At 37.9% G+C, this 11,670-nt stretch overlaps 1 protein-coding gene across 4 annotated transcripts in view; it reads right to left on the reverse strand.

The window, feature by feature from the left end:
- PHKA1 (phosphorylase kinase regulatory subunit alpha 1) overlaps nt 1-11,670 on the reverse strand; it is a 195,992-nt gene that overhangs the window by 104,507 nt on the left and 79,815 nt on the right. For all 4 annotated transcript variants that reach the window (XM_029930576.1, XM_029930578.1, XM_029930579.1 and 1 more), the window contains one exon: nt 5,759-5,893. In XM_029930576.1, the coding sequence (XP_029786436.1) occupies nt 5,759-5,893 (135 nt within the window). The remainder of the gene's footprint in view (nt 1-5,758; nt 5,894-11,670) is intronic.

Here is an 11,670-nt window from a genome sequence, read left to right on the forward strand (position 1 = left end):
AAATAAGTCAGGCAGAGAAGGACAGGTACCATATGTTTGCACTCATAGGTCTATCAGGAAAACAGGAGAAACCTAATGGAAGATCAGGGGGGAGGGGAAGAGGGAAAGAGAGTTGGGGAGAGAGAGGGGCGCAAAACTTGAGAGACTATTGAATACTGAATATGAACTGAGGGTTGAAGGGAAAGAGGGAGGGGGGAAGAGGTGGTGGTGATGGAGGAAGGCACTTGTGGGGAAGAGCACTGGGTGTTGTATGGAAACCAATTTGACAATAAACTTTAAAAAAATTGCACAAAGACAAGAAAATAATTATCTAAAGTAAACTTATACAATAATATATATATGTGCATTACAAATCTCATTGATAGAAACTTACCATGATATATATTTACAATACTGATAAGTATATATGAAAATGTACAGATCCTGCTGGGTATACAAGCAATTGGAGACACAGTTTCAAAAAAAAAAAAAAGGTAAAGCAAAATTGAAAAAAGTACATATCCTCACTGCAAATTTTAAAAAGGCAATTAAAATAGTATATACGATAAAATTTACTCTAACAAAAACAAATGATAAAAATTCAATGTTGGTTGCATAGTAAAAATAAAAAGGTATATTTTGTATTTATTGATGTCACGAAAAATTGGTTGGTCTTTCTAAAGAAGAATCTTGCAGTACAAAACAAGAGTCTTAAGGTAGTCCATACTCTTTTATCCAAAATCTCTTTTCTGAGAATATACTCCAAAGAAACAGGAGTATATGTATGAAAGCCTATACAGAGGCATTCACAGAAGGATAAAAACTTTGGAGACAATTCAATACCCAACAAAAAGGCACTGATTAATTTGATGGAGCAATACATTGTTCTTTCAATATGTAAACATACATGAAAGAATAAGTGACAAAAACAACACGAGTTAATATACACACATTAAATATAACTATAAATGTTATCTATGTACACAGATTAGAAAAGAGTTAAAACTATACAAAGAATTAAGTTTAATATTTATGTTCTTATGTTCCTAAAGTTCATTAATTTCATACTTTAAAAATTATTCTAAAAAAAGGTATGGAACTTAAATACATGAAGTCCAGTGTTTGAGGTGAGGCAGACACCTTCATTTCGTTAACATATATACGTGACTACACCTGGTGAAGTGATCAGTCTCTTTTTTTGGTGGTATTACAGTTCTCACTCGAGATATGCTTAAAGCAATTTTGTGACTGTAAAATCGTTACAATGTTAAAAATCTGAAGTCACTCAATTTGATAAATTATTATATCATGCCTTTCCTGATTTTCCCAGACAAATCTATCCTCTTTCTCCTATGATTTGTACATAACACCACTACTATAGCATCTGTAAGGCTATACTCTAATTCACTGGTTACCTGTCTATGTCACCGACAGCATCTAGCCCAGTGCCCGGTACATAAGAAGTGAGCAACAGATTCTTATGAAAGAATGAATGAAGCAAACGAAGAAACAAATTTGAAAAATAATGGAACTCATTAACTTGAGTCCCTGTAATGGTTAATCACTCATTAAACTCAAGACCCATCAGTCTTCATTTCCTTTGACTAGAAAATAATAACTTAGTAAGAGGCCCCAAAGTGTAGGCTTTGAAAAAGTGACCAGAAGGGAGTTTGCTTTAGTTTGTTGGAGAGATGTGATGTGATGCAGGTAGATTCCAAGAATGATGGCCCAGTGCTTGGAAGTTACGTATATCCTAGTAAGATTATGCTAAATTTAGAACAATAAATGTGAAGAAGCAACCTATCATCTTTTGAGTGAGAGCCAAGAGAGAATCAGGTCAAAAGTGCCAACAGGACTTGCATGAACTCCAAACCATAATGACTTTCTAAGAGGTTAAAGAAAGTGACTACAAGATCAATTAATACTTGATCTTGGAATAAAATTTGGGCTACATAGAGAAATACCTTTCTTATGTCAAAAAATTTAGTAGATTGGGATCTGGAAACTAGGAGCACATTATAGTCTGAGGCTAGAGGGAATGGCGAAAAAGATAAAAAACAGGAAGCAGGTTCTGGGAAGGACTGAGATACTCATTCCATCTTGTAAAGCATCAACTGAAATTAATCTTAGAAGTTTCAGAATCCTGACTTGAAATTTATCTCAAATAGGGTTGAGTAAGGGGCTCAGTATTTTGTAATAGTCAAGCTAAGCTATGGTTATATCTCAGAAATTAACTAGGATCTGAGATCATAGTTTATAAACTTGTTAATTTCTATGTGTTTATATTTTGGTGTCCCCCTTTTTAAAGTAAAGTTTCTTTAGAAAATTTCGACTTTGCACTTGAATTAAAAAGAAAAGGGATTTTGTGCCCTATAGCTAGGAGGGAAGAAGGGAGAAAACTGTATATTCCTAAAGTCATATGTAGTATTAAAAGCTCTGAGAGTTAAGGCCCTGTTGGCATAAAATATGAGTGCCTAGGAGAGATCGAGAAAAGTCACCTCTGACTGACTGTTGGTCCTTTCCTCCTTGGTTGATTCCATCTCAACCGAGATTTACGTAACTGCCATAGAAATTGAGTGTCTGAAATAGGTGTTAGTAAAAAGGGTAGGAGACTGGTTTTGAGCTGGACGAGATTTGGCTTGGCTATAATTACTAAAATACCAAGCTTGATGAAGAAAAATAGTATACACACACACATATATACACAAAACACACACTCACACATATACACAAAAGCTAGGCTTTGGGTCTATAAGTGGCAATGCATTATCTAGGATATAATCTTTATTTATAAATTTGCCCTTTTGTAGCTTGATTTAAGATTGTATTAATTTCTAAGTGGTGCTATAACAAATTACCACAAACTTAGTGGCTTAAAATAACACACACTTAAATTCTTACAGCTTTTAAAATCAGAAGTCCAAAATAAGCCTTAGAGGTATTATAACGTAAAATCAAAATTAAAAGGTCAGCAGGGCTGGTTCCTCCTAGAGGCTCCTGGGGAGAATTTCTTCCTTGCGTCTTCCAACTTCTAGAGGATAAGGCTAGTAGCCATATCACTCCAATCTCTTGCTTCTGTCACCACATTTCCTACTTCTACAGGCAGATCTCCCTTTGGCTCCCTCTTATAAATAAGATACCTATGATTACATTTAGGGCCCACATGGATAATCCAGAATAATCCTCCCCATTTCATTCTCTTTAATTTCATCACACTTGTCAATTCCCTTTTGCTATATATGGTAACATTCACAGGTGCCAGGGATTAGGGCCTGGATATCTTTGGGGACCATTTTTCAGCCTTCCACAGTCCATCCTCTGGCCCTTAAAGATTCATATCTCTCCCACTTACAAAATGCATTCACTCTATCCCAACATTCCCCAAACTCTCAATACATTACAGTATCAACTAAAGTCTAAAATACCTTATAAATATCATTATTTATAAAGCCCCACATCTTAGTATCTAAATCATAATGGTGAGGTATGGGTGGGAGGTATGGGTGAGGATCTGAGTATGATACATCCTGAGGCAAAATTCCTATCTGTGGACCTTTGAAACTAGAAAACAAGTTATATTCTCTCAAAATACAGGCATAGAATACAAGTTATAGACATTCTCATTCCAAAAGGGAAAAAATGGAAGGAAGGAGTCAGGAGCCCCAAACAGTTTTAAAATCTAACTGGGCAAACTCCATTAGGTTTCAAGGCATGGTAGTAATCCTCTGTAATTTTAGGCTCTGCATCTGGGCTCAAGGCACCTCCCTTGAAGTTATCCTTCCTTTTTCTTAAAGAGTAGCACTTGTTTACAGCTTAGTAGTTTTATCAGCCTGCTTCCTGGCTATAGAATTTTGGAAGTCCAATAGCCTTCTTTAATCTTGTCTTCTCTCTGTCCCTTTCAGTCAAATTTTGCAGTGTTTCTGCACATATAACATTCTCAAAAATGTTGTGGGTATTGCATATATGTCATGGTGGTTCATGCCATTAGCCAAGAGGGTCCTCTCCAAGACTTTTCCTGTGTAATAATACTTATTCCTAGATTCTGCTGATATGGTTGAGGAAATCTGTGAATCACATGCCTATTCTCTTTAAGGAGCCCACTGTGTGAACGAATACACTGATCTTTTGATCTTTCTGAAGCACTAGCAAAAGGTTGTCCAGGCATACCTTTGACCTTTTTTCCCAGAGCATGCTCTCTAACAGCAAATCTCCTAATTTTATCTTTTCCAATCTGAGAATTTCATCAAGGCCTGATTCCTTTTTGGTTAACTGTTCTTCCTCCAATTTACCTCTTTCTTCTTGCATTTTACTACAAGTAGCAAGAAAAAGCCAGGTCATGATTTCAACACTCTGCTTGAAAATCTCTTCAGCTAAATATCCAAGTTCATAATTTGTAGTTGTGTTTTCCATATAACTATAGAACACAATTCAGCTAACAATCTCCTGCTATCATTATATAACAAGGATCCTTTTCCTTCAGTTTGCAAAAACATGCTCATTTCTTTCTGAGCCCTCACTAGCAATGCCTTTAGCATCCCAACAGTTAAAGGCAATAAAGACTTTTTCTCTCATGTGCCTCAAAATTCTTCCAGCCTCTATCCATTACCTGATTCCAAAGCCACTTCCTCATATCTATATATTTGTTACAGCATCACCACACTTCTCAGTACACAAATCTGTATTATTTTCCCATTCCTTCTGTTAACAAATTATGACAAACTTAGTAGCTTAAAACAACACATATTCATTCTCTGACAGTTCTGGAGGTCAGAAGCCCAACATGAATCTTACAGGACTAAAAACAAAATCAAGGTGTCAACAGGGGCAGTTTCTTCTGGAAGTTCCATGAAAGAATCTGTTCCTTGCCAATTCTAACCACTAGAGGCTGTGGGCATTCCTTAAAAATCTTTGGATCATAGCTGCATCATTCCAATCTCTTTTATGTTGTCATATGTCCTACCTTCTATACTATGAACTACTTCTGCCTTCATTCTATAAGAACACTTGTGACTTATATTTAGGGTCCACATGGAAAATCCAGGATAATCCTCATCTCATGTTCCTTGAATTAATCATACTTGCAAAAATCTGTTTTGCTATATAAGGTAATATCCACAGGTTCTAGGAATTAGGACTTAGATACCTTTGGGGGCCATTATTTAGTCTTCCACAAGGGGAGTTTAGAAATTTTGCAGATCCTTTCTTTTTTTTTTTTTTTTTAGTTAACAGCATAGTAATTTGTTTAATGTAAAATCTGTAACAATTTGTATAAATCTGTAATTTGTAGTAATTTACTTAATGTGTCTATCACAAAGTTTAATAAATTAAATAAAAGTTGTATCCTAATTAAAATAAGTTTTAGATTAAGTGAAAAATTTTAAATTTTGTCAACCAATTCATTACATGACAAAGTATAAAAAGACCTAAAAACAAGTTCCTTGGCTATTACTTTACATAAAATTAGCATGTATTCAAAACAGAAATATATGTCTCAAGACAGAGGAGAACATGTTAGTTAAGCATCAACTTGGAATAAAGATACAATATTGTTTGCTAACAGTTACACCCCAGGTCACAGACGTCATAAACACATCTAAAATTATTAAGCCTGCTCAGGTTATATTGGATTAGACACTTAGGTTCTAGAGACTCCAAATTCCTTTTCAGATCCAGTTGAATAAAGCAGTTACAAAACCAAGAATAAATAAAAAGGAAAAACCCAGTCTTCAATGAATAATGCTTTGATTATTATAATGATTATTAAGGCCAATATCCTTACCTAGGCTGGAATAAATGTGGCTGAGAATACGGGCTGGTTGTACTCTGATAGGATATACCTCAGCAGTGGTCTCCACATCAATCCCCTTGTCCTTCAAAATGGCCTTGATTTCTTCTGTCTCAGCCAGAATGGAAACTAAGGAAGGAAGGAAGGAAGGAAGGGAGGAAGGAAGGAAGGAAGGAAGGATGGAAGGGAGGGAGGGAGGGAAAGAAAAGGAAAGGGAAGAAAAGAAAGATGAGGTCAACAGAAATTTTTACTTCAATAGGAACCTAAAAATCTCTCAAGCCACATAATTTCTTTAAAGGAAAGAGAAAGAAAATGGGAGGAAACCAATAGTTCTTGAGAAACTTTGATGAAACAAGTACCATGCTAGGTACAACATTGTTACCTAAATGGAAAGGGAAAAAGGATATCTTGACTAGAGTATTAGATTCTGCTTTTTTTGGCTAAGCACCTATGTAATCCTAGAGATTCCCACACCTTCTTTACATCTGAGATTCCATGTGTAAATAGGAAAAAAAATCCAAAGTGAGGTATGTTATAGCTTTGGTAACAGTTGATTCTCCAAGGCTCTTTCCTATCCGTACCCTTAAGACCAGACACGATGTTGAGGGTAATAAAGAATATGAATGGTAGAAAACAAGATAAACTGGGAATACAGAATTGAGAGGGACCATCACTAAAATTGTGTGTGATTCTTTTGGGAGTTGGGGGACAGGGATTCTACTTCTCTAGATTCTGAGCCTGCCATACCTGGACAGCTCCCTTTTCTTCCTTTTATATTCATGTCTCTGAAGTGGTTATCAGACTCACAAAGGAAGAGGCCAGGCCAGTTTTCTGACTGTTCTGCTTACTCTCCCTCTAGGGGACAGATACCTGGCTGGGGGCTAATAATCCTAGTGGGGCCTCAGCTAGTTTGACAGTAAGCACCAGGGGCAAACATGTGCCCTCTTCCTATTCCTTTAGTGCTGGTAAATGTGTTGAACTGGATAATGGGAAAATGAAGGTACCATGTGGTTCATTCAAGTTTACTAGCATGTTGAGTATCTGGGACAAAAACCTAGTTAACAGAGTGCCACTTTCTTTATCTTTGCCATTATCTTTTGTGTGTATCTTTCTATCTTGGGGGCATCATGGTATTGTGTTGCTATGGTCTGGATCAGGATATGCAGGTATGGTGATCATAGGGTCCCCTGGATATAACATAATCTTGATTACTTAGAACTACAAACACAAAAATGACAAAGATTCTCCATGGAAAATGTACAAAGGAAGAATGATAATACAGCTAAAGAAAGTCCCAGAAAACACATGTGGTCATCCATTCATTTATTAACAAATACTAATTAAGCACCTAAGTGGATGAGGTACTATGCAAGGCATTAGGGATAAAGAAATGGATAAATTAGTCTCTCTTTTAAAGAGCTTACAGTGTAATGGAAGGGATACACACATAAACTGATTATAAAATATAAAATAAGCTGTTAGGTAAACAAAGATATATACAAAACATAAGCCACCCAAGTGTGACACCTATCATGTCTGGGACAGGTAGGGAGTGGGTTCAGAAAAGGCCTTCTGAAAGAGTTGATACCTAAGATGAGTTTGAAAGAATGGATGTTAGCCAGGAGAAAGAAAGAAGTAGGAATGGAAAATTCCATTTTAGGTAGAAGGTACACAATGGTCATAAAACATGGAAATGAAAAAAGAATATGTATGTGTTGTGGGAGGGGGAACTACATACACTTCAGTACTGTTGTAGCATTAAACACCTTGCATGGTGGAAAAAAAAAGAATCTGGAAAGGCAGGCACAGGCTAGATCTTTATGAAGGGCATATGTGTCACTTTAAGGACTTCGTATTTTATCGTTGGGTAATGATTTCCAAACTTAATTCTACTAAGCTTCGGGTACCTGCAGAGGGCAATGAAGTTGGTAGCAGGAGGAGAGAGGACTGAATGAGAGGCAAATGAGCAACACTCTGGGGCACCAGAAATACTTTTAACCCCAACAGCTGGGCTCTTTTTTTTTACTTTATGTTTTATAAAAACATTTAGAAAATGACACCTATGTGCTAGGCACTGCCAAATGCTAGGGCTTCAGAGATAGGCATGATCCCTGAAGAAAATGACACTGACACTAAGTTCTGCTAGAAGGCTGAATGGAAATTAATCTGGCAAAGGTGAAGGTAAAAGTAGTAGAGAAGCTGTTCTAGACCAAAGAAAAAAGCACAAACAAAGGCTCAAGGGCAACATGGAACAAGGGAGATACAGGAATTATACAATGTTCTTTACAGCAGGAGCATGAAGTGTGAAGGGGTCATGGTAAAAAATGACAATGGAGACAGGGTATGGCACCAGATCCTAAAGGGCATTATAAGCCATATGAAGGAGGTTGGCAATGGAAACCCTTGTAGAGTTGTAATCAGGAAAATAATATGTCCATATCTGTACCTTAAAAAACATATTCATGTTGAACCTTAAAGAATAAGCTGATAGACTATACTGGGCCTAGTCTGAAGACAAAGAGACCGCTTAAAAATCTATTGAAGTAATGGAGTGAGAAATGCTTATTACCTAGATTAGGATCATGACATTGGTACTGAAGCGTACTGGACAGATTTCAGAATCATTTAGAAGGTAAAGAAATCAGGATTTGTTAACTGATTGAATATAGAAGGTGAGAGACGGGGAGATACTGAGAATGATTCTCCATGAATTTATATGTGTAACTGAGAATGCTGTGTGCCTTTAATGACATAAGCATATAGGGAGAAAACCAGGCAAGGTGATATAGTAGCAGGAGCGTGCAGCTGAGTAATTTTAGACATGTTGAATTTTTAAAGGATTTTTATTTATTTATTTTGGTAGAACATGTGAATGAGCAGGGGAGGGGCAGAGAGAGAGGAGGAGACAGAATTCTAAGAAGGCTCCACGCTCAGCCCCAATGTGGGGCTCAATCTCATGATTGTGAGATCATAACCTGAACTGATATGAAAAGTTAGATTCTTAACCAAGTGAGCCACTAGACATGTGCCTCTAGACACGGTGAGTTCGAAGTGCATGTGAGAGTGGGGCTGTCTTAAAGAACAGTGATTTGGATTCAGGAGTTATTAGCATACAAAGAGATGATATGGGTCAAGGAGAATACATAGGGAAAAAGATAAGAGAACCCAGAATACAACCTTGAGAAAGTTCAACATGTAAGAAATGGGAAGAAAAAATGGGAAGAAAAAAAAAAGCATGGGGTGGAAAGGAGGAGTTCTTGTCTCAAGGCTTGCATTTTCTCTATGGTATAGGAGGTAAAGTAAAGTCATCTTCTGAGAGGGAAGAAGTGAGGAGGTAGGGAAAGGGAGAAGGTTTGGAAGAGAAGGAGGCTGAGAGATCAGAACAAATATTCTAAGTAAGAAGGTCTATGGATATAATCCCTAGAAATAACAACAGTTTACGGGCAAAGAGAAGAGGAAGCCCAGGATGAGGCAGAAAAATGCAAAATTCAGGTTGACAGAGACCCAAGAGATGGTATCACAGAAGGCATGTGAGTTAAGAGTTTCTGGAAAGATAATAAATGAAACAGAAAGACCTACTAGGATGCGGACTGAAAAACATCTGAGTTTTTCAATAATTTAAGCAAGAGCATTTTCAGAGAAGTAATAAGCCACATTGGAAAGGACTGCAGAATGCATGAATACAAAGAATCAGGAAATCAGATTAGAAAGGAAGGATAGGATTAGTAGAGGGTGATGGGTATGTAAATGAACTAAAAAACAGAACCAACAGAGAGGAAGAGTTTGAAGATTAGAGGAAAGAGTAGGTTTCTAGGAGGGCTGGGGATGAGGATAGGATCAAGCATTAGAAGGAGGATTCAGTCTTGACGAAGAGTAGAAACACCTTTTCTGACACTGGAGAAAAGGGGGCAAGGATAAGTGAAGATATAAGTAAGAATGTGGTGGGGGTTTGGGAAACAGGGATCATAATATTAAACTTATCTAGCTTAAGATATCTAACCTTGGTAGCAGACCATGAAAAAGGATGAAAACAAGGGAGGAGCTTGAAAACAGAAGGTTTGGAATAGTGGTTGAAAAGAATGAAAATGCTGAGTAATGGTAAGAACAAGGAGTAACAGGAGGAACTGTGGGCCTAGCTGGGTTAGAGACTGCAGAATTACAGTGCGACCATCTGCTAATTTGCGTGATTTTTTTTTCCAGTAGATTTGAGCACGCCAGGTATAGGATCAGCAAAATGGAAGAGGCTGAGAAGATGAGAGACTACAAGGACCCTAAGATTGTATCATCCCACAGATACAACTATATAACTATGTAACACTCACATCAGTTTGAATAACCCAGAAAACAATATGAAGACTGCCAGAACAAACTCCACAACTTAAGGTAGAAAAGAGGCCACACTAAAGAAAGTAGAAAGGGTGAAGATGTGGTTTGGGAGCAAAATGTACTGTAGCCATCTGTAGCAGGAAGGGAGCTGGTGATGCATAGAAGAGCAAAAATCAGAGTAATACACCAAGGAGCCCAAATGGGGAAGACAAATCCCCATAACACTTGGCTTTGAAAGCAAAAAGGGATAAATTTTTTGAATTCCTACAACCAGGAGGACTTAAAGCGGAATTTTAAAAATCAGCAGTCTCAGCTCTGGGAGAACTCAGAGGGCATCAGGGAGTGAAATTCCTGCTCTTTAAGAGACTATGACAAACAACCAGCAGGGATACTCTGTGGAAGCAGAAGTTTGAAACACACTGGGAACAGATGGGAGGGAGAGTTATTTCCTCATCTCAGAGCAAGTCCCTGAGAAGTAGGGATCACATTGAGACCCTTCCAGGAATAAAGGAACTGGCAGGCACCATTTCCCTCCCCCACCACTCATAAACACATGACCAATGGCAGGGACCAGCAGAGTGCTGAAACTTGCTACCTAACTTGCTTACACCAAACCCTGACATTCCGACATTTGGATGGATCAGCTCTTCCCAGTCATGTTTCCCTCAGTCATAGCTCTGCAGGTCCCCTCCCACAGAACACAGGTGTAAACCCCACCATCACCTTTTCTCCCAAACCACAAGCTCTGTGGGACTAAAGTTCCAGTGCCAATGGTAGGTTTCATTTTGCAAGCTGACAGTTACATATCTTGTTAAAACATGTCCCACTCAACCAGGAACCAAACAATGCCTATGACAGCCAAAGAGAACCTCTGCAGACAACTGGACTGAAGGGAAAAGGCCACAACTCAAGAGTAGGGCATACACAGCACACATAGGAGATCCTTTCTGAAGTCCCAGGTCCTGGGGAATGAGACACTACACTGCAAGGCACTATAGGACACCTTCTTCATAAGGCTACTATCATTAGGAACAACAGAAGTAGGTGACTTTCATAACATGGAAAGAGACACAGAGTTAAACAAAATGAAGAGACAGAAGAATATGTTACAAAGGAAAGAAAAGAACCAAATCACAGCAAGACACTTAACTAAAAGAAATATAAGTAATATTCCTGACAGAGAATTTGAAGTAATGGACTTTTTAAAAATATTAATGTTTTTTTATCTTTCATTTTTTTCTTTTTTTTTTCTTTTTTTCCCCATAATATTTTATTGTCAAATAGTTTTCCATACAACACCCAGTGCTCTTCCCCTTAAGTGCCCTCCACCATCACCACCACCTCTTTTCCCCCCTCCCACTTCCCCCTCAACCCTCAGTTCATTTTCAGCATTCAATAGTCTCTCAAGTTTTGCATTCCTCTCTCTCCCCAACTCTCTCTCCCTCCTCCGCTCCCCCTGGTTCTCCATTAGGTCTCTCTTGTTTTCCTGCTAGACCTATGAGTGCAAACATATGGTTTCTGTCCTTCTCTGCCTGGCTTACTTCACTCAGCATGACACCCTCAAGGTCCATCCACTTTCC

The sequence above is a fragment of the Suricata suricatta genome, chromosome X, assembly GCF_006229205.1.
Source record: "Suricata suricatta isolate VVHF042 chromosome X, meerkat_22Aug2017_6uvM2_HiC, whole genome shotgun sequence".
Taxonomy (NCBI): domain Eukaryota; kingdom Metazoa; phylum Chordata; class Mammalia; order Carnivora; family Herpestidae; genus Suricata; species Suricata suricatta.